At 38.9% G+C, this 18,167-nt stretch overlaps 2 protein-coding genes across 2 annotated transcripts in view; one reads left to right on the forward strand and one right to left on the reverse strand.

Annotated features, from left to right (window-relative positions):
• Positions 1 to 3,801: 3,801 nt before the first annotated feature.
• On the reverse strand, positions 3,802 to 9,413 carry LOC128240893 (coiled-coil domain-containing protein 103-like). The gene is made up of 4 exons (XM_052957881.1): positions 9,290 to 9,413; positions 7,046 to 7,232; positions 6,471 to 6,612; positions 3,802 to 5,742 (listed from the first exon to the last, which is right to left on the reverse strand). The coding sequence occupies exons 2-4, from the start codon at positions 7,225 to 7,227 to the stop codon at positions 5,350 to 5,352; spliced, it is 717 nt and encodes a 238-aa protein (XP_052813841.1). The 5' UTR covers positions 7,228 to 7,232; positions 9,290 to 9,413; the 3' UTR covers positions 3,802 to 5,349.
• An 8,159-nt stretch (positions 9,414 to 17,572) lies between these two features.
• LOC128240544 (uncharacterized) overlaps positions 17,573 to 18,167 on the forward strand; it is a 43,717-nt gene continuing 43,122 nt past the window's right edge. Inside the window, exons 1-2 of the mRNA XM_052957211.1 lie at positions 17,573 to 17,706; positions 17,922 to 18,143. Coding sequence (XP_052813171.1) covers positions 18,101 to 18,143 — 43 coding nt within the window. The 5' untranslated portion in view covers positions 17,573 to 17,706; positions 17,922 to 18,100. The remainder of the gene's footprint in view (positions 17,707 to 17,921; positions 18,144 to 18,167) is intronic.

Here is an 18,167-nt window from a genome sequence, read left to right on the forward strand (position 1 = left end):
TGTCAGTGACTTACATTACCTTTAAAATTTTATATGGAAAATACTTTTTGTTGTTAGATTGTAGTAATTAAAATTGCATAATACACTAAATGAAAAGAAATCGTTGTTGTTTTACATTTTCAACTATCGTTGTACGCTGTTTGAGAGGGTTTTCTTTGCTTACATCTTAATATTAATTCCAATATTGGAACGGCAGCAATACAAATGGACGTTACTGTTCTGTAACAGATAATGCGGATAAATTGCAGGGTAATACACTTATACTGCACCCAATTTATTGAACGTTTTCCTTGATATTGTAACGTTGTGTGTAAACGAAAGTGCGTTCATAGTATGTCGGTGTACTTGTTTGGAAATATGCAAATTAGCATAACCCGGTCTCCGTGTGTATGGAGAATATACTATATATATGAGACTGAAGGGATCTGTTGTGTGTTTGGCCGCGCACATTACAAATGGTGGCAGCGGTGGGATAAAGACAATTGCTGAATCGGAGTTGCCTTACCCACAAGTTCCCAGGCCAAAACTTGGGATGAGTCTTCTGAGGGGAAAAGTAATGTAACATTCCATGGAAGGCGGAACTGTGTTCATAGTGTAATGTTCCGCTGTAGGAAGAAGTTTGTTCATAGGACAGTATAACTGCAATCGCTCGAGGTCGTGGGTGACCGAGCCGTTACCTCGAGGAAACGGATGTTTCCAACGACCCAATTTTCTATTCTCCAGTCTGTTATGAATTATATTTCAGTGTATTTCAAGTATGAAGTAGTCTCTTTACTAAGACACCGATTATGTGTTGCGTTGGGGAAATCGCTCATATATTCAAAGGCTGTAATTTACTATATATAAACTAAATAAAATGTAAAAGAAATATTAATAAATCAATAATTCGATTTTTTTACAAAATGGCCATATCGCAAAGCAAAGTGACAAAAGGGAATTCTTTTCAGAGATTCCGATGTTGGATCGATATGGTAGTGTTCCTTCAAATTTTTATTACTCATTTACATTTCTCATAATTATCTTCTAAAATGCTCATATCAACTAATATTGATCATGCGTTAACAGTGTTAAACGGTTTTTCACACCTTATCAATTGCCTTTCAACTGTCATTGCAATTTTTACAACTTGCGAAAATTTTAATACCTAGCAATTTTTTGTTTATTTTGGAACACGCGTTCGGGAAAAAGTGTGAAATTATGACCTCGAGCGAGCCATAAGGTTTTGTGCATGATTTGTGTACTTGGGACTGAGAATATTGCTCGACTCCTCGACATAATTAGGTTTCGATGCAGCATAGGTATATTTTATATGAAAATAGATGGAAAAAAGTTCGGGACCAAACTCCGACCTCGAGGGAATGCTGGTTCTTGAACGACCGCTTGTTCGAACGACTGCAGATTTACTGTACGTTGAAATACGTCATTTAATTTATTGAACGTTTCCTTAATATCATGGTTTAAAATGGTAACGTCACCGGCAACGCCCATGATTGAAATTAATCTCTCAATATTATTGAACGTTTCCTTGATATCATGGTGTAAAATACTAACGTCACCCACAACCCCCAGGAATGAAATTCATCAGTAAATTTATTGAACGTTTTCCTTGATATTAAGGTATAAACTAGTAAGATCACCCACAATGCTCGGGAATGAAAATTTATTGAGCGTTTTCCTTGATATCATGGTGTAAAATAGTTACGTCACCCACAACCCCCAGGTTTGAAGTTAATCACTCGCACTCACTCAATGACATAGGTAGACCAGAAGCAATGTTCAGGCTCGGTTTGCTAGAGGGTGTTTCCCCCAATGCTTTTTATTTTGCAGGATGCACTTAAATCCATTTTCCACTATATATTGGGATGAAAAAAAAATGCCACAAGTAAAGACTGGCTAATATTCTTACCACAAGCATATACCACCTAATGCTTATGGGGTTTTTTTTAATGCACTTTTGGACTTTATAAAAATAGACCCAGGTCTTTAGTGCGTAATGGGAGCTATGCCAGTAGCACTGAAGTGCTCTTGTGTAATGTAGATAACAAGTGTGCTGTGTCTATTTCATCTTGAATATAAGCTCTACAGATTTTCAAAAAATAAATAACTGTTTACACCCTGGTGTGGGCATAAATAAGCTTGCAAAAACTGAACTGTTGGCCACAATTTACTACTGGTAACTCAGATATGGTTCACATAAAACTTGGTACACATGTTGCCAAAGAAAATACGCACATGTACAGCAAAGTGTGTTACTCTGATTTTGATCAACTTAAAGCTGCACTCTCACAGATTTACCATTTTTACAACTTTTTTATATTGTGTCTTGGAAAGGGCAAATTTTTGCGTAAATATCTGCAAACCAATGATATAAGATTGCTGACAAAAAATCAGATCATAGATTTTCATATTTCTGTTGGAAAATTAATGTTTTATGGCTTAAACTGTTACTAACGGTTTAAGAAAATGCATAAAACATCAATTGATAAACTTGAATATAAAAATCTGTGATCTGAATTTTTGTCAGCAGTCTTAAATAACTGGTTTCCATGGATTTTCGCAAAAAATGGCTCGTTCCATGACAAAAAATAAAAAAGTTGTCAAAACATTCAATCTGTGAGTGACTTATTAGCATACATGTATTGGCATACTCTTGCAGTTTCAGTATACGGAATCACATGATAGCTCAATGTGGCGGATACCTGGTCTGGAGGTAACGCAATTGCCTGTCAATCCAGGGGTTGCAGGTACAATTCCCTGCCACACCAATTAAACATATACTAATCATTTTCTGGGAGGGACTTTAAATGGGGGTCATGTATGACAGTGCTATACAATGGTGCATGTTAAAGAACCAGGGTAGCTCTAACCAGGGTTACATTCTGTCTGTGCCATGTGCCTTTAAAACGACTAACAAACCTGGAGCACTCACCTATTGGGCAAGGCCAGAGTGCAAGTATAAATAAGCTTGCCACCACCATCTGCATGTTTAACACATTAATACTCAGAGATGTAAACAAACTGGTCAGTGACATGTTCTCTTTAACATGAAATGCATGGGAAAATTCTCCTAGCCTTCCATTCATGTGAAATGTTCCAGAAATGAGTTATCCTTGCTCATAACTTCAAATCAAGGGAATTTGATGTGATCTTGTATGATTGTCATGACTGTTTTGGCATGGATAACATTGTTAAAATACAATTATTAGATAGACCAGAACAGATTTCAAATATTTTGATGTGAGGAATACTAAGTACAAGTCTTGTACCATGACAGCTTTTACCCTTTAGTATATATCTTTGACCCCTAAGCGTGACCTTGAAATTAAACTATATTAGTCAACTTGACCCCTTAGGGTAAACCTCTTTCACCCTGGTCAAATTGACCCTTAAGAATGAATCTCTTTCACCCTAAAGCGATCTTGAATTTAAAACATACTTCAACACACTTTAAAAAGTGTTTCTCTTTGCCCCTAAGTGTGACCTAGAACTTTGAATGTATTGGTCAACATGACCCCTTAGGGTGTCCTTCTCTGACCCATTAGTGTGACCTTGAACTTTTATATATATGATAAACTTGATTACAAGTATGTTGTCTTTGACCCTTGACATTTTATATATTAATTATGCATGCAATTTACTTGACGCATGTTACATTTGTATTTTGAAACCTTTTCAAATATGTTACACTGAAAGACACAAACAACAGCAGCTGCTGTCCAAGGACAATATTTATTCAGCTTGATAATAGGTTACGTTGACACAATGCTGGTTGTCATCGAACTATTCAATTGACCAAAAAAGGGATTATATTTCGCTGTTGAATAAAAGTACATGGTTGAATATATTATATTAAACATTCAATGGATTAAGTTGACCATCTCTGACTAACAACTTCCAATAAGTGACCTGGCAAAAAGGCTCCCTTTTGGGTAATGTATACATTCTGCATTGTTTCCATACATGATAGTAGTTAAAATATAACACATATCCATGATTTTATTATATGCTATGAACTAGCTATAAGCCTATAAAAAGTTTAAAATAAACAATCTAGAATCATGTAATTTTGACTTTGAATTCATTGTTATATTTTCCAAACATAACCCCTTCAGCTAAGAAACCAAGCCATGCGCTTAAAGGGACTTGCTCATAAAATGCACTTTTTATGGAACATTTTTTAAATATGTATGAAATCATGTGTGTCAAAGCATCAGGAGTGTTAAAACTAAGAAACTGACAGCTGGAACCCTTCAATGAATTTTGATATATGCCCAAAAATTATCTTTGAAGTGCATGATTTCCAAAACCATACATAACGGAATTTAGCAAAAGGCTGTAGGTGATTGGTTGATTGACATTATCATGTGATGCTTTGAAGGAATTAAATAAATGATATAATATCCAATAAGATATATACCAGTCCCTGCAGCTGAGTGGTTACGCCATCATTTTTTTTTTCTTGACTGTACAAGATTGGGTTTCTTCTGCAATTTTGGTATCATAGAGTATACTAATAAAAATAGTTAAATAAAAGTTTAATGGTCTACCAGTAGCGTAAGGTTAGGGTATAAATGTCCGAGTGGATAAACATCACTTGTAGATAAATTGACAACTACAATAAAATATTTTCACCATACTTTTACTTCATAAGGACACATAATGGCGCAGTGACGAGGGGTTAATTCATTAACAACTTTGAGGATAACAAGTCAAAATAGTGAAAGAAAGGCAATTTAGTTAATATTATAGGGTAGTTTACACATCTTTTATATCAATTACAGTTTATACATAAATCTGATCATTCAAACATTAACTATATAAGACAAACTTCAGCATGTGTTCAGTAAATATGTTTAATGCGAACGTTTTGCTGTTTGGTTCTCTGCTTGCAGTGTTTGTCTTATGTGGCAACAGGGATACAAAACAAAACAGTTTGCTTACATTTGGTAACGTTAGCCTTTAATGAACGCATGGCTGGTTAAATGCAGCTCACGGTGGGAAACGAGTGTGCTAACCGAACAACCCTGAGTCCTTAGTGAGAACTTGACCAATGATTGAAGTAATATTATAATACATGTACCGTAGATAAATGAGTTTTCATACCATTTCAATGAAATGCATAAATAAACCAGTGTTATGTTGCAAAAGACGAACTTAATAATATTTATTGGCATGTACATGTATTGCTTTGAAAATATGCATATCTGTTAACAGCAATTATCAGTTGCACATTAAACCACTTTAAGTTATGTACCTTATATGTCTTAAGAATTCAATACAAAAACTATAAGAACAAATCAAACATGCAATCACATGCAAATTGCAATTTTAATTATTGTCGTAGATATATCACTGTTTTATTTCATATTTCGTTTGGAGATCTGTCAAAACTTCACTTTCAAAGTTTTCTACATCTGAGGCCATATTTTTCAATTTCACAACCAAACTGTTCAAATACCCTTTCTCCTTTGAACTTAAAAACTGCACAGTCAACGAAAACCTGTTGGTTTCACACAATTCTTGCAGAATATTAATCACATTCTTGAAATCCTCATTTTTCAGCTCACAATCTAAGCAGTTTGCAAATTCACCAAGGAGTCCAAAGCCAATCTCAGGTTTGAAAATCTTTCGTAATTGTTCCCCGCCAAGCTCGATCAGGTAGTCGTACTGTTGTGTTGTATCTTTGTTGAATCGACGCCACTCACGAATAAAGGCTTGTCCAGACGTTGGGTACTCTTTACCCTGCAAGTACCAACACATTATTTTTTTACTTTAATGTTATCTAAGTTCAATCATCTTAAAGCTGCACTCTCACTGCTTGACAGTTTAAATTTGCCTTTAAATGAGCAAATATCTGGAAACCAGTGTAGATATAAGATAATAGGTGCTGGAAAGATCAGATCTCAGTTAATTATGATAAGTTAATGCATAAGTAAAACATCAATTTTTGAACGTTATTATTAATGCTTTAAGTAAAAACATCTGCAGTTTGAATCTGTTCAATTGTATGTTATATAATATGACTGAATTAAAGGCATTGATGCCAAGATTAGCTGATTCTGGGACAAATGTTTTACAAAGTGTCAAAACTGACAATCTGTGAGAGTGCAGCTTTAAATGGTTCCCTTGTCTTTGGAAAATTAAATTCTATTACAATTTATAATATTAACCTGAAATTGTCAAAATAACCTTTTTCTTAGCTTCACTAATTTGAGGTGACAGAAGTCGAAAAAAGCGAACAACCGCCAAGCTCTGTACTTGTAAAATACTTTAAGAGCTGTCCCAAATTCCTGATTTTATATAGCAGGACTAAATATTTTGCAATAAGAATTCAGGCTTGTTCATCCAAAACTTTAATTTCAATGCCTGTTACATAATAAACATTGAAAATGGTACAGTAATCACAAAATGACAGAATAAAAGCCCTCATTCACGTAAAATCAAACTGTAAAATCAAACCGTAGACAAACCTTGGGTATATCCTCAGTGGCTTTCTTATTGCCGTCTTCCTGTCTTTTATTGGCTTGTGAGTTCCATGGTTGTATGAACTTGATGTCTGTTAGTTTATCTTCTTTCTCAAGGGGTTTAAGGTGGGAGGCCTTGACTATGTCCCTGAAGAATAAAACTGGTTTTAGGTTGTCTGTTGCTGTTATTTGTAGGTTTTTTTTATGGTTATGGCATACAATAAGTGTCATCAGAGGCATGATGAAACACAAAATTTGATATGTTACTTGACGATGTTTCCCTAAAGTAGAAATAATTATTTTAAGGTTTCTATTCAACATGCAACACTCCCATGGTGTTTTGTCATGGCCTTGTTTTACTCCAATAACATAAAAGGATATTTCTTTAAACAATTACATTTGACATAACTTTGATTCATTAATAAAATATTGGACTCAGTCCGACTGATTAACCACTAACTCCTTCACACTGTTGTTTATTCTATGTCTTAATATTGATCTGAATGATTCTAAAATAAATTCTTAATAATGATATCTGAGAAGCAACAAATGAGGATTATTTGAAACGTGAAATCGCATACCTAAACTCATCATAGGTTGCAACTTTCTGGTGCACTGCACGGAACTTGGCATCATTTTCTCGCCAATATCTTGCTTCACCCTCGACGGCATTTTCCAGCTCTTGTTCCAGCCTCTTAAAGTTAATGGCTTTGTCGTCATCGTGTGATATCATTGTTGCTTCTCCTTTATTAGTGGCAGACATTTTTTCTGGAATAACAGTACATGTAGAGATCATAAGAGAAGTAACTTAGTAAAATAAATAAGAATATTATTAGGGCTCATCCAACACAGAAATTTTAGAGAGAAGTGAGATCGGGGGAGGGTGTGGGAAGTCCCTGAAGTTGGAAAAATTTGAGATTTTAAATGTCAAATGGTGGGTTCTGGTGTGTCCTGGACAACTTTTCTATGCATTCAAATAGGTGTTGTTCTTGTTTTAAAATGGTCATACTGGTTGTTTTTAGTTGGTATTAATTTGTTGTAATTATCTTTAAAAAAATAAAACAGTGCAAGTTTCAAACATTTTATTTCATGCAAACCTATCATGCTCACATAAATATATCAGAATTAAATACTGCAAAAATAAATCAAATAAGCTAATTAATACAAACAGAACTAGCTTATATCAAACAACATGACACCAATTGTAAAAACGAAACAAAACTAGTCAATATATCATCAGTGAAACTACTCCTTGGGGAGCTCCCACTTGGCCAGGTTGTAGGCAGTCTTAAGGAGCTTGACCCCAAGCTCGTCATCCTTGGGACAGTTGGGCCAGTACAATTTTCTTCTTGGGCTCCTCGGACCGCAGAACTGTGTTCTCTAAGGCGGCCTTGTGCTGATTGTCTGCAAATACACAAAATATTTCATATAAAAAGTTTGTACCGACTGAAATTACTTTGATAATTTTAATTTTTGAATGATTTCTTATTTGGACTGTCGATCATGTCATCGCTTTCAACATCGTCAGCATTACGTTTCAGTTCTGGGAAATCCCGCAGAAGCCACGTAGAAAGCATCATTACTATTGAACAGAACGCAAAATATCTCATATATAGAATATTGATGTTAACCGATCGAAGAATTAATAATAATGAAAGCATTTCTGAAATAAAAACAACAAACCTGGAAGTGTGATTCGCACTTGCCCTTCTTCTCGCTAACTTCACGGTAATCACACCCAGTTAAGTTCATTTGTCATCAGTGCACATCGTTTCAACCTTTATTTTCATCAAGTATAAATCCTATTTAGCACTAATTGACATTTACAAACAACGGCAAGTGTAAATATGAATCCCTTACAATTTTATTACATCGATGACATAGTGCATGTACACAAATTCAATGGTGCAAACACGTGCCTCGATTGAATAAAACAAGCGTTCTCATTGGCCGAAGTAAATGGAGCAAACTTACTAAGTTTAACACGGTTGGCTGTTTGTCAATCGCACTGACAGATGGGAGGTGAAGTCGCTCTGTTATGACAAGCGGTAGTTTTAAACGATGTCGGGTGTATTTGAGAGCGATATCGTTTATTGATTGATTGAAAAAGTCGGCGAAGTTGACTTCGCTTTGATCTTAGAAAATAGCGAAGTCGCCACAGGCAGGGCGACTTAATCGCCTAAGTCGGCTGGTAGGATGAGCCCTGATTATAGGGCCATCCTTAAAAAAGGATTTGTTTGTTTCCAGTGGCCAGACCGAATCACTGAACATCGTTCTCTTGTTTGATATTCCAGCATAGCTCAGTCATTTATAAAAAAGATCTGATCCACAGACCCACTAAAATGTTGAGGTCCATTACCACCGCAGACATGTACATTTGGTAAAAGTTGGCAAAGCTAATCAAAATAAATTTGGATTTTTTCTTTTTGAAATGGTCAATAATGTATAAAATATGCAGAAAATTTGTATTGCCATTTTTAATATTTCTGGTGGAAAAAGAAGCCGTGGTTTTAAAAGAAGGGATTTTTTTCTGAAAATAACCCAATAATGTATTGTGATAACAAATGTGTTGTGGTAAATCATACGAAGGATAGTTTAATTAATTGGCCTTCATATTGAACACAAATAAAACGCAAGGATGAAAGTTTTAGAGAGCATAGGATAACATTTAGTTTACTATTTCAAATACTTAAAAAATTAAACATTAAAATTATAATTTCCCTGCCCCACCCACTTTCCTAGGCTGAATAGCGTCCATATCAACGGACGTCTACATGCTAATAAAATACATTTCACCCTATCTAATGCAAGAAAATAATTCATACATTAATTTGGTACCAACTCGTGTTGTTTGTCGATTCAAAAACAAATAAAATGTGACTTTAAATCGCCTTTTTTACTGAAACTGTTGAAACATGTTATTTTGACCGGAAGTTTACTATATTTTTTTTCTCGAATTATTCTTTCGATCGTCATACAAAAATTAGGCTAAATACAACCCTTTTAGCTTGGTAAGCAGCTTTGAGAGAAGAATGGTTAAGAATTTTATTATTTGTGAGAAATAAGTGGAATTATGACAGACAGAGAAGTGAAAGAATTGTAGCAAGAGGAAAAGGGTTAAAATAAAATGTGTAGGGTAATCGTAAGAAGAGTATGGTAATCATGAAGGGATTGCAGTATGTCCTTTTTAAGAAAGATAAGTAGTGATGCAGGGATATGATAATTATAGGCGAAGAAGTTCGATAATAGCAGGGGGGAGGGATAATTGCAGGAGGAGAATTCGGGTAATTGTAATAGGATGAGAAGGGTAATTTTAGAAGAATAGGTAGGATCCTTGTGGAAAGAGTTGAAAGGTAAATGTGGAAGGGGAAGAAGGGTACTCACGTGAAAAGGAAGAGTAGGTTTAATGTAGAAGGAGGAGAAGGTTGTTTGTAGGAGAATGAAAAGTAGATGTATATGGATGATTCGGGTTATTGTAGAAGAATGCGTACGTTTATCGTACAAGTAGGAGTGGAGATTATGTTGAATGACGAGAAGGATTATTCTAGACGTAGGAATAGGGTGTTTGTTGAAGGAGGCGTAGGTTTAATGTAGTAGGCGTAGGGTAATTATAGGAGTAGGAGATGGGTAAGGTGTAGAGGAACGAATAGGGTAAGTGTATGGTGATGCGTAGGGTAGGGTTATTAAACAAGGAGGAGTAGGGTACTTGTATGATGAGCAGAAGTTTAACTGTAGCAGGAGGAGGAGGAGGAGTAGGGTACTTGAAAAAGGCGGAGGATAATGATGATTGAAGAAGGAGGAGAAGGGTGATTGTAGATGGAGCAGCAATGTTTTTGTAGAAGATTATAAAAGGAGGGGTGGGGTGATTGTAGAAGGATAAATAGGTTGGTTGTAGACGGAGGATTAGGGTGATATTAGAAGGAGGAGTAAGACGGTTTGCATTCAAGTAGGATGGGGGTGGGGGTAGGGTGATTTTAGAAGTAAGAATAGGGTCGTTGTAGACTGAGGAGCAGGGTCATTGTAGACGGAAGGGTAGAGTGGTTGTAGACAGAAGGGCAGGGTCATTGTAGACGGAGGGGTAGAGTGGTTGTAGACAGAGGAGCAGGGTCATTGTAGAAGGAGGGTAGAGAGGTTATAGCCAGGGGAGCAGGGTCATTGTAGACGGAGGGGTAGAGTGGTTGTAGACAAAGGAGCAGGGTCATTGTAGACGGAGGGATAGAGTGGTTGTAGACAAAGGAGCAGGGTCATTGTAGACGGAGGGTTAGAGTGGTTGTAGACAAAGGAGCAGGGTCATTGTAGACGGAAGGGTAGAGTGGTTGTAGACAGCAAGGCAGGGTCATTGTAGACGGAGGGGTAGAGTGGTTGTAGACAGAGGAGCAGGGTCATTGTAGACGGAGGGGTAGAGTGGTTGTTGCCAGAGGAGCAGGGTCATTGTAGAAGAAGGGGTAGAGTGGTTGTAGACGTAGTGGCAGGGTCAATGTAGAAGGAGGGGTAGAGTGGCTGTAGACAGAGAGCAGGGTCATTGTAGAAGGAGGGGTAGAGTGGTTGTAGACATAGGAGCAGGGTCATTGTAGAAGGAGGGGTAGAGTGGTTGTAGACGTAGTGGCAGGGTCATTGTAGAAGGAGGGGTAGAGTGGCTGTAGACAGAGAGCAGGGTCATTGTAGAAGGAGGGGTAGAGTGGTTGTAGACAGAGGAACAGGGTCATTGTAGAAGGAGGGGTAGAGTGGTTGTAGCCAGAGGAGCAGGTTCATTGTAGAAGGAGGGGTAGAGTGGTTGTAGACTGAGGAGCAGGGTCGTTGTGGAAGGAGGGGTAGAGTGGTTGAAGACAGAGGAGCAGGGTCATTGTAGACGGAGGGGTAGAGTGGTTGTAGACAAAGGAGCATGGCCGTTATTGTAGACGGAGGGGTAGAGTGGTTGTAGACAAAGGAGCAGGGTCATTGTAGAAGGAGGGGTAGAGGGGTTGTAGACAGAGGAGCAGGGTCATTGTAGAAGGAGGGGTAGAGTTATTGTAGACAGAGGATCAGTGTCATTGTAGACGGAGGGGTACAGTGGTTGTAGACAGAGGAGCAGGATCGTTGTAGAAGGGGGGGGGGGGTGAAGAGTGGTTGTAGACTGAGGAGCAGGGTCAGTGAAGAAGGAGGAGTAGAGGGGTTGTAGACTGAGGAGCAGGGTCGTTGTAGAAGGGGGGGTAGAGTGGTTGTAGACAGAGGAGCAGGGTCATTGTAGACGGAGGGGTAGAGTGGTTGTAGACTGAGAAGCAGGGTCGTTGTAGAAGGGGGGGGGGGGTAGAGTGGTTGTAGACGAAGGAGCAGGGTCATTGTAGACGGAGGGGTAGATTGGTTGTAGACTGAGGAGCAGGGTCGTTGTAGAAGGAGGGGTAGAGTGGTTGTAGACAATGGAGCAGGGTCATTGTAGAAGGGGGGTTAAGTGGTTGTAGACTGAGGAGCAGGGTCATTGTAGACGGAGGGGTAGAGTGGTTGTAGACAAAGGAGCAGGGTCATTATTGTAGACGGAGGGGTAGAGTGGTTGTAGACAGAGGAGCAGGGTCATTGTAGACGGAGGGGTAGAGTGGTTGTAGACAGAGGAGCAGGGTCATTGTAGAAGGAGGGGTAGAGTGGTTGTAGACAGAGGAGCAGGGTCATTGTAGACGGAGGGGTAGAGTGGTTGTAGACAGAGGAGCAGGGTCATTGTAAAAGGAGGGGTAGAGTGGTTGTAGACAGAGGAGCAGAGTCATTGTAAAAGGAGGGGTAGAGTGATTGTAGACAGAGGAGCAGGTTCATTATAGACGGAGGGGTATAGTGGTTGTAGACAGAGGAGCAGGGTCGTTGTAGAAGGGGGGGGGGGGGGTAAAGTGTGTAGACTGAGGAGCAGGGTCAGTTAAGAAGGAGGGGTAAAGGGGTTGTAGACAGAGGAGCAGGGTCGTTTTAGAAGGGGGGGGGGGGGTAGAGTGGTTGTAGACAGAGGAGCAGGGTCATTGTAGACGGAGGGTTAGAGTGGTTGTAGACTGAGAAGCAGGGTCGTTGTAGAAGGGGGGAGGTAGAGTGGTTATAGACGAGGGAGCAGGGTCATTGTAGACGGAGGGGTAGAGTGGTTGTAGACTGAGGAGCAGGGTCGTTGTAGAAGGAGGGGTAGAGTGGTTGTTGACAAAGGAGCAGGTCATTGTAGAAGGGGGGGGGGGGGGGGGTAAAGTGGTTGTAGACTGAGGAGCAGGGTCATTGTAGAAGGAGGGGTAGAGTGGTTGTAGACTGAGGAGCAGGGTCAGTGAAGAAGGAGGGGTAGAGGGGTTGTAGATAGCGGAGCAGGGTCAGTGAAGAAGGAGGGGTAGAGGGGTTGTAGACAGCGGAGCAGGGTCGTTGTAGACGGAGGGGTAGAGGGGTTGTAGACTGAGGAGCAGGGTCGTTGTAGAAGGGGGGGGGGTAGAGTGGTTGCAGACTGAGGAGCAGGGTCGTTGTAGAAGGAGGGGTAGAGTGGTGGTAGACAGAGGAGCAGGGTCATTGTAGAAGGAGGGGTAGAGTAGTTGTAGACAGAGGAGCAGGGTCATTGTAGACGGAGGGGTAGAGTGGTTGTAGACAGAGGAGCAGGGTCATTTGTAGACGGAGGGGTAGAGTGGTTGTAGGCAGAGGAGCAGGGTCATTGTAGACGGAGTGATATAGAGTGATTGTAGACAGAGGAGCAGGGTCATTGTAGACGGAGTGATATAGAGTGATTGTAGACAGAGGAGCAGGGTCGTTGTAGACGGAGGGGTAGAGTGGTTGTAGACAGAGGAACAGGGTCGTTGTAGACGGAGGGGTAGAGTGGTTGTAGACAGAGGAGCAGGTTCGTTGTAGACAGTGGGGTAGAGTGGCTGTAGACAGAGGAGCAGGGTCTTTGTAGACGGAGGGGTAGAGTGGTTGTAGACAGAGGAGCAGGGTCATTGTAGAAGGAGGGGTAGAGTGGTTGTATACTGAGGAGCAGGGTCATTGTAGACGGAGGGGTAGAGTGGTTGTAGACAGAGGAGCAGGGTCATTGTAGAAGGAGGGGTAGAGTGGTTGTAGACAGAGGAGCAGTGTCATTGTAGAAGGTGGGGTAGAGTGGTTGTAGACAGAGGAGCAGGGTCATTGTAGAAGAAGGGGTAGAGTGGTTGTAGACAGAGGAGCAGGGTCATTGTAGAAGGAGGGGTAGAATGGTTGTAGACCCAGGAGCAGGGTCGTTGTAGAAGGAGGGGCAGAGTGGTTTAAGACAGAGGAGCAGTGTCATTGTAGAAGGAGGGGTAGATTGGTTGTAGACAGAGGAGCAGGGTCGTTGTAGAAGGAGGGGTAGAGTGGTTGAAGACAGAGGAGCAGGGTCATTGTAGAAGGAGGGGTAGAGTGGTTGTAGACAAAGAAGCAGGGTCGTTGTAGAAGGAGGGGTAGAGTGGTTGTAGACAGAGGAGCAGGGTCGTTGTAGAAGGAGGGGTAGAGTGTTGTAGACAGAGGAGCAGGGTCAGTTAAGATTGAAGAATAGAGTGATTGTAGAAGGGGACGGGTAATTGTAGGAGGAGTAGGAGGGTTATTGTAGGAGAAAGTTTAGGTTAATTGTAGAAGGAGGAGTAGGTTAATTGTAGAAGGAGGAGTAGGGTAATTGTAGAAGGGGAAGTAAGATAATGATTGTTGGAGACGGTAATTGTAGAAGGAGGAGTAGGGTAATTGTAGAAGGGGAAGTAAGATAATGATTGTAGGAGACGGGAATTGTAGAAAGAGGAGTAGGGTAATTGTAGAAGGGGAAGTAAGATAATGATTGTAGGAGACGGTAATTGTAGAAGGAGGAGTAGGGTAATTGTAGAAGGGGAAGTAAGATATTGATTGTAGGAGACGGGAATTGTAGAAGGAGGAGTAGGGTAATTGTAGAAGGGGAAGTAAGATATTGATTGTAGGAGACGGGAATTGTAGAAGGAGGAGTAGGGTAATTGTAGAAGGGGAAGTAAGATAATGATTGTAGGAGACGGGAATTGTAGAAGGGGGAGTAGGGTAATTGTATAAGGGGAAGTAAGATAATGATTGTAGGAGACGGGAATTGTAGAAGGGGGAGTAGGGTAATTGTATAAGGGGAAGTAAGATAATGATTGTAGGAGACCGGCATTGTAGAAGGAGGAGTAGGGTAATTGTAGAAGGGGAAGTAAGATATTGATTGTAGGAGACGGGAATTGTAGAAGGAGGAGTAGGGTAATTGTAGAAGGGGAAGTAAGATATTGATTGTAGGAGACGGGAATTGTAGAAGGAGGAGTAGGGTAATTGTATAAGGGGAAGTAAGATAATGATTGTAGGAGACGGGAATTGTAGAAGGGGGAGTAGGGTAATTGTAGAAGGAGGAGTAGGGTAATTGTATAAGGGGAAGTAAGATAATGATTGTAGGAGACGGGAATTGTAGAAGGGGGAGTAGGGTAATTGTAGAAGGAGGAGTAGGGTAATTGTAGAAGGGGGAGTAAGATAATGATTGTAGGAGACGGGAATTGTAGGAGGATGTGTATGATACTTGTGGAAAGAAAAGACAGGCAAAGAAAATAATCGTGTCAAATAGTGTGGCTAACTCTATGTGGAGTAGCTGAAAAGGGGAGAAAATCACTATTTCATCGTTAATTTATACTTGGGACAGAGTTATTTATTTTTCAATATCATCAACGCCATGAACGTTACAAATAAAGCACTTACAAACTATAATGGCTATGCATGTATTTATATCTCACCTCCACTGGAACCGGATTTTCAAACTCAAACATTTTTTTAAAAATAAAAAAAAAATCTTATAATTCCTCACTAAAAATTATCTGAAAATCCGGTGCCAGTGCTCACCTCTGACATAAACTGGTTTAGAGTCTTCACATGGAGGGGTGTATAGTCCATACACCCTTTAGAAATTCTATACCCAACAAACGAGAAAAACAAAATGTTCGCTACATGTACATGGCATAATTTTTATACTGTTAAAGTTTAAACGTCAAAAATAAAGGTGATTTACTTTTCTATGTATTTTAATAGGGAAACAAAAACTGTAGAGTATAAGTCTAGCAGAGAACACTGTCAGTATGTATTACTAATTAAAGCTACTCGGTGAAATATATAATCATTTCATTGTTAGTAGCTAGGGTGTATGGAATATTCACTCTCGGTGCTTTCATATTACGCTCGATGCTATGAAACCGCTGTTGGTAAATTTCCCATACACCACCAGCTGCTAACAGTGCAGCTAATTATAGTCAGTAGTACTCAGCTATTGTGTGAAAGTCAACATCTGTGTAAAATAATATATATTCACTATATCATGCGTGTGTGCGTGCGTGCCTGTGCGTATGTGGGTTCGTGCGTGCCTGTACCTGCGTGTGTGCGTGCGTGCGTACCCTTCTCCTCTCTGTTAATCTCCCCCACTAATCCTGGCCGAATACTGCTTTTATTTTTGAGCGAGCTCTGAATACTAACTACTTAAAGTGATACTCTTATTTAAAATCAATACATACACATGTATAACAAACATCAATTTTGAGTGATAAACCTTTAACTACTTACTAAATTATGCAATTAAGGAAACTATTAATTACTGAAAACAATATTGTAACCGTGTTTTTAACAGCAGAAAAAGCAAAAATATTAAATGATTGGTGAGTGCTAAAAGATTTACTGTGATCTACTATAGTCTCTTAATGTAGAAATACCGTGTTTTATGCACATTTCTTTCAAATTAAAACTGATATTCTTCATAAGAACCATTGTTTTCGACATGTATTCATCCTTTAAGGCCTATTAAAACAATATTATTAATTGTGGTAAATCTTATTTGGCAGTAAGAGTGCATCTTTAAGTTTCCAACCCAATACTGATACTGATTCGTAATTCAAACAGGTTTAAGGGGAGTATTTAGGACTCATTAGAACGGGGTGAACGCAAACTGGCAGGCCATTTCTATTTCTGACCGAAACCGTTTCTAAGTCGATATTTGTAATCACAGACGTTATAATTTCGAGTGAAGTATCTTACTATACATAAGCCGGTATAATAACCTAATAAAATTTTAAATATAAACTTTTATTTTTATTAGTTTTATTGAATACACAAACTTTTATGTGGCAATATTTATATATAATAAATTGTATACGTTTCACTTCAAAACCCTTAGAAAATCGGTCTTAGTTAAGAAATTACTAAGGAAGTTTTCGAAAACGGACTCGGGGCACTATTCATAAAACATCTTAAGTCAATTCCTAACTCGAGTCTTTTTTAAAAAATAAGGTCAAATTAAAAGAAGTGTGCATTATGTTGTTTTTCTTTTTACACAGAAGAGTTTATTTTCAACCAAGACAAACCAAATAAAGTATTTCAGATAGCATGAAGTATTTATGTCATGTGATCAATGGCCGAAAACTTAACTTAGGAATTGACTTAATTTAGAAAGTGGCTTAAGTTGTTGGATGAATACCGTCCCTGGTGTCGTCTCCCTTCATCACTCCAAGATTTGAGGATCTGAATAGATTTAATATTTATCTACAGAATATCTATAAAAATCAACCCTGAAAAAATGTATACGTGGTACGATGTTTTAACGGAAAATAGTATGTCCCGTGGCTTTCGTGCAGAACGCGCGCGCCAATCTTCCCACGCACTCTCATGAATTACCGTACTGTATCGTAGCAATATGAACAACACTCAGCAGAATTTAAGTACGGCAAATTGGACGGTATTTGACTATGTTTTGTTTTTGTTTCAAATAATCCGATCAAGTCGGTTTAAACCGTATATCACGTTTACATACTAATCCTATTATGATTGTTAGCCCTATTTAGAGCATGTTACCATAAATAGTTGTTTACTTCGTACAGCACATATTTTCCCTAGACATATGTCGTTATACAAGGTCGATTTTGATTGGTTGGGCCTATTGACCTATATTCGATAAATCACATATAAAACAACGTTCTAGCCAGTTGTATTAAATTGGGACATTCATGTTTTGACCAAAAATGATAATTAATACGGCTACTTTTTTACAAAATGCGTTGACAGTTAAGATTCAATACACAAACAACTTTTCAACAGCCAATCAAAATCGAGCTATCAACGAGCAAATTTAGGTCAGACTCGTCAGATAAATGGGTCACTCTGTCAGCGAAAGTTCACTGCAGTGTGGTTGGTTATCCTCAGAGTCGCCAAATGGAGGCAAATAATTTATGATTTGTGGCATATTTTCCAGCAAAAATGGTGTACTATTGAAGGAAATAGTTAACTCTTAACACAGGTATGTAATGAAAATCCAAAGTTGCTATTTATACATTTCATTGACGTAGTCGGAGAGTTAATTGAGTAGTTCAGAACAAAAACATTTACCGGCATATTTGTCGTGGTAAACAACATGGTCATCAGTAATTAGGTTAGTGTTTTATGAGTTAATTACATAAATCAAACAATTTGGATCTACTTTCTATTAATCTTATTTGATGGATGTATTTTCAGTTATGAAATAAACAATTTTGAAGGATATTAAAATTCATGGTTGGATTTCCTTGGACTTGATCATCAACAAATTTCAAGGTCAGGGTTACTACACGGATTACTCAACATTGTGGGCTTGGAGGTAGCGAACAGACAGACAGACGAAGGGAAAGGCCGTCCCATCATCCTGTAACCTGGTCATGTCTGTAATTATGGGCAAAGAAGCCAGTTTAGATGGATTGGGTAAGTCCCTTGTTATTGTTTTAT

This window comes from Mya arenaria, chromosome 7, assembly GCF_026914265.1.
Source record: "Mya arenaria isolate MELC-2E11 chromosome 7, ASM2691426v1".
In the NCBI taxonomy this organism is placed as follows: Eukaryota; Metazoa; Mollusca; class Bivalvia; order Myida; family Myidae; genus Mya; species Mya arenaria.

Excerpts from the sequence above, each read along its gene's own strand:
- LOC128240893 (XM_052957881.1), bottom strand. The coding sequence starts at position 7,227 with ATGTCTGCCACTAATAAAGGAGAAGCAACAATGATATCACACGATGAC. Across the intron at positions 6,613-7,045 it reads GCAACCTATGATGAGTTTAG|GGACATAGTCAAGGCCTCCC; the intron begins GTATGCGATTTC and ends TTTATTCTTCAG. Across the intron at positions 5,743-6,470 it reads CCACTGAGGATATACCCAAG|GGTAAAGAGTACCCAACGTC; the intron begins GTTTGTCTACGG and ends TGGTACTTGCAG.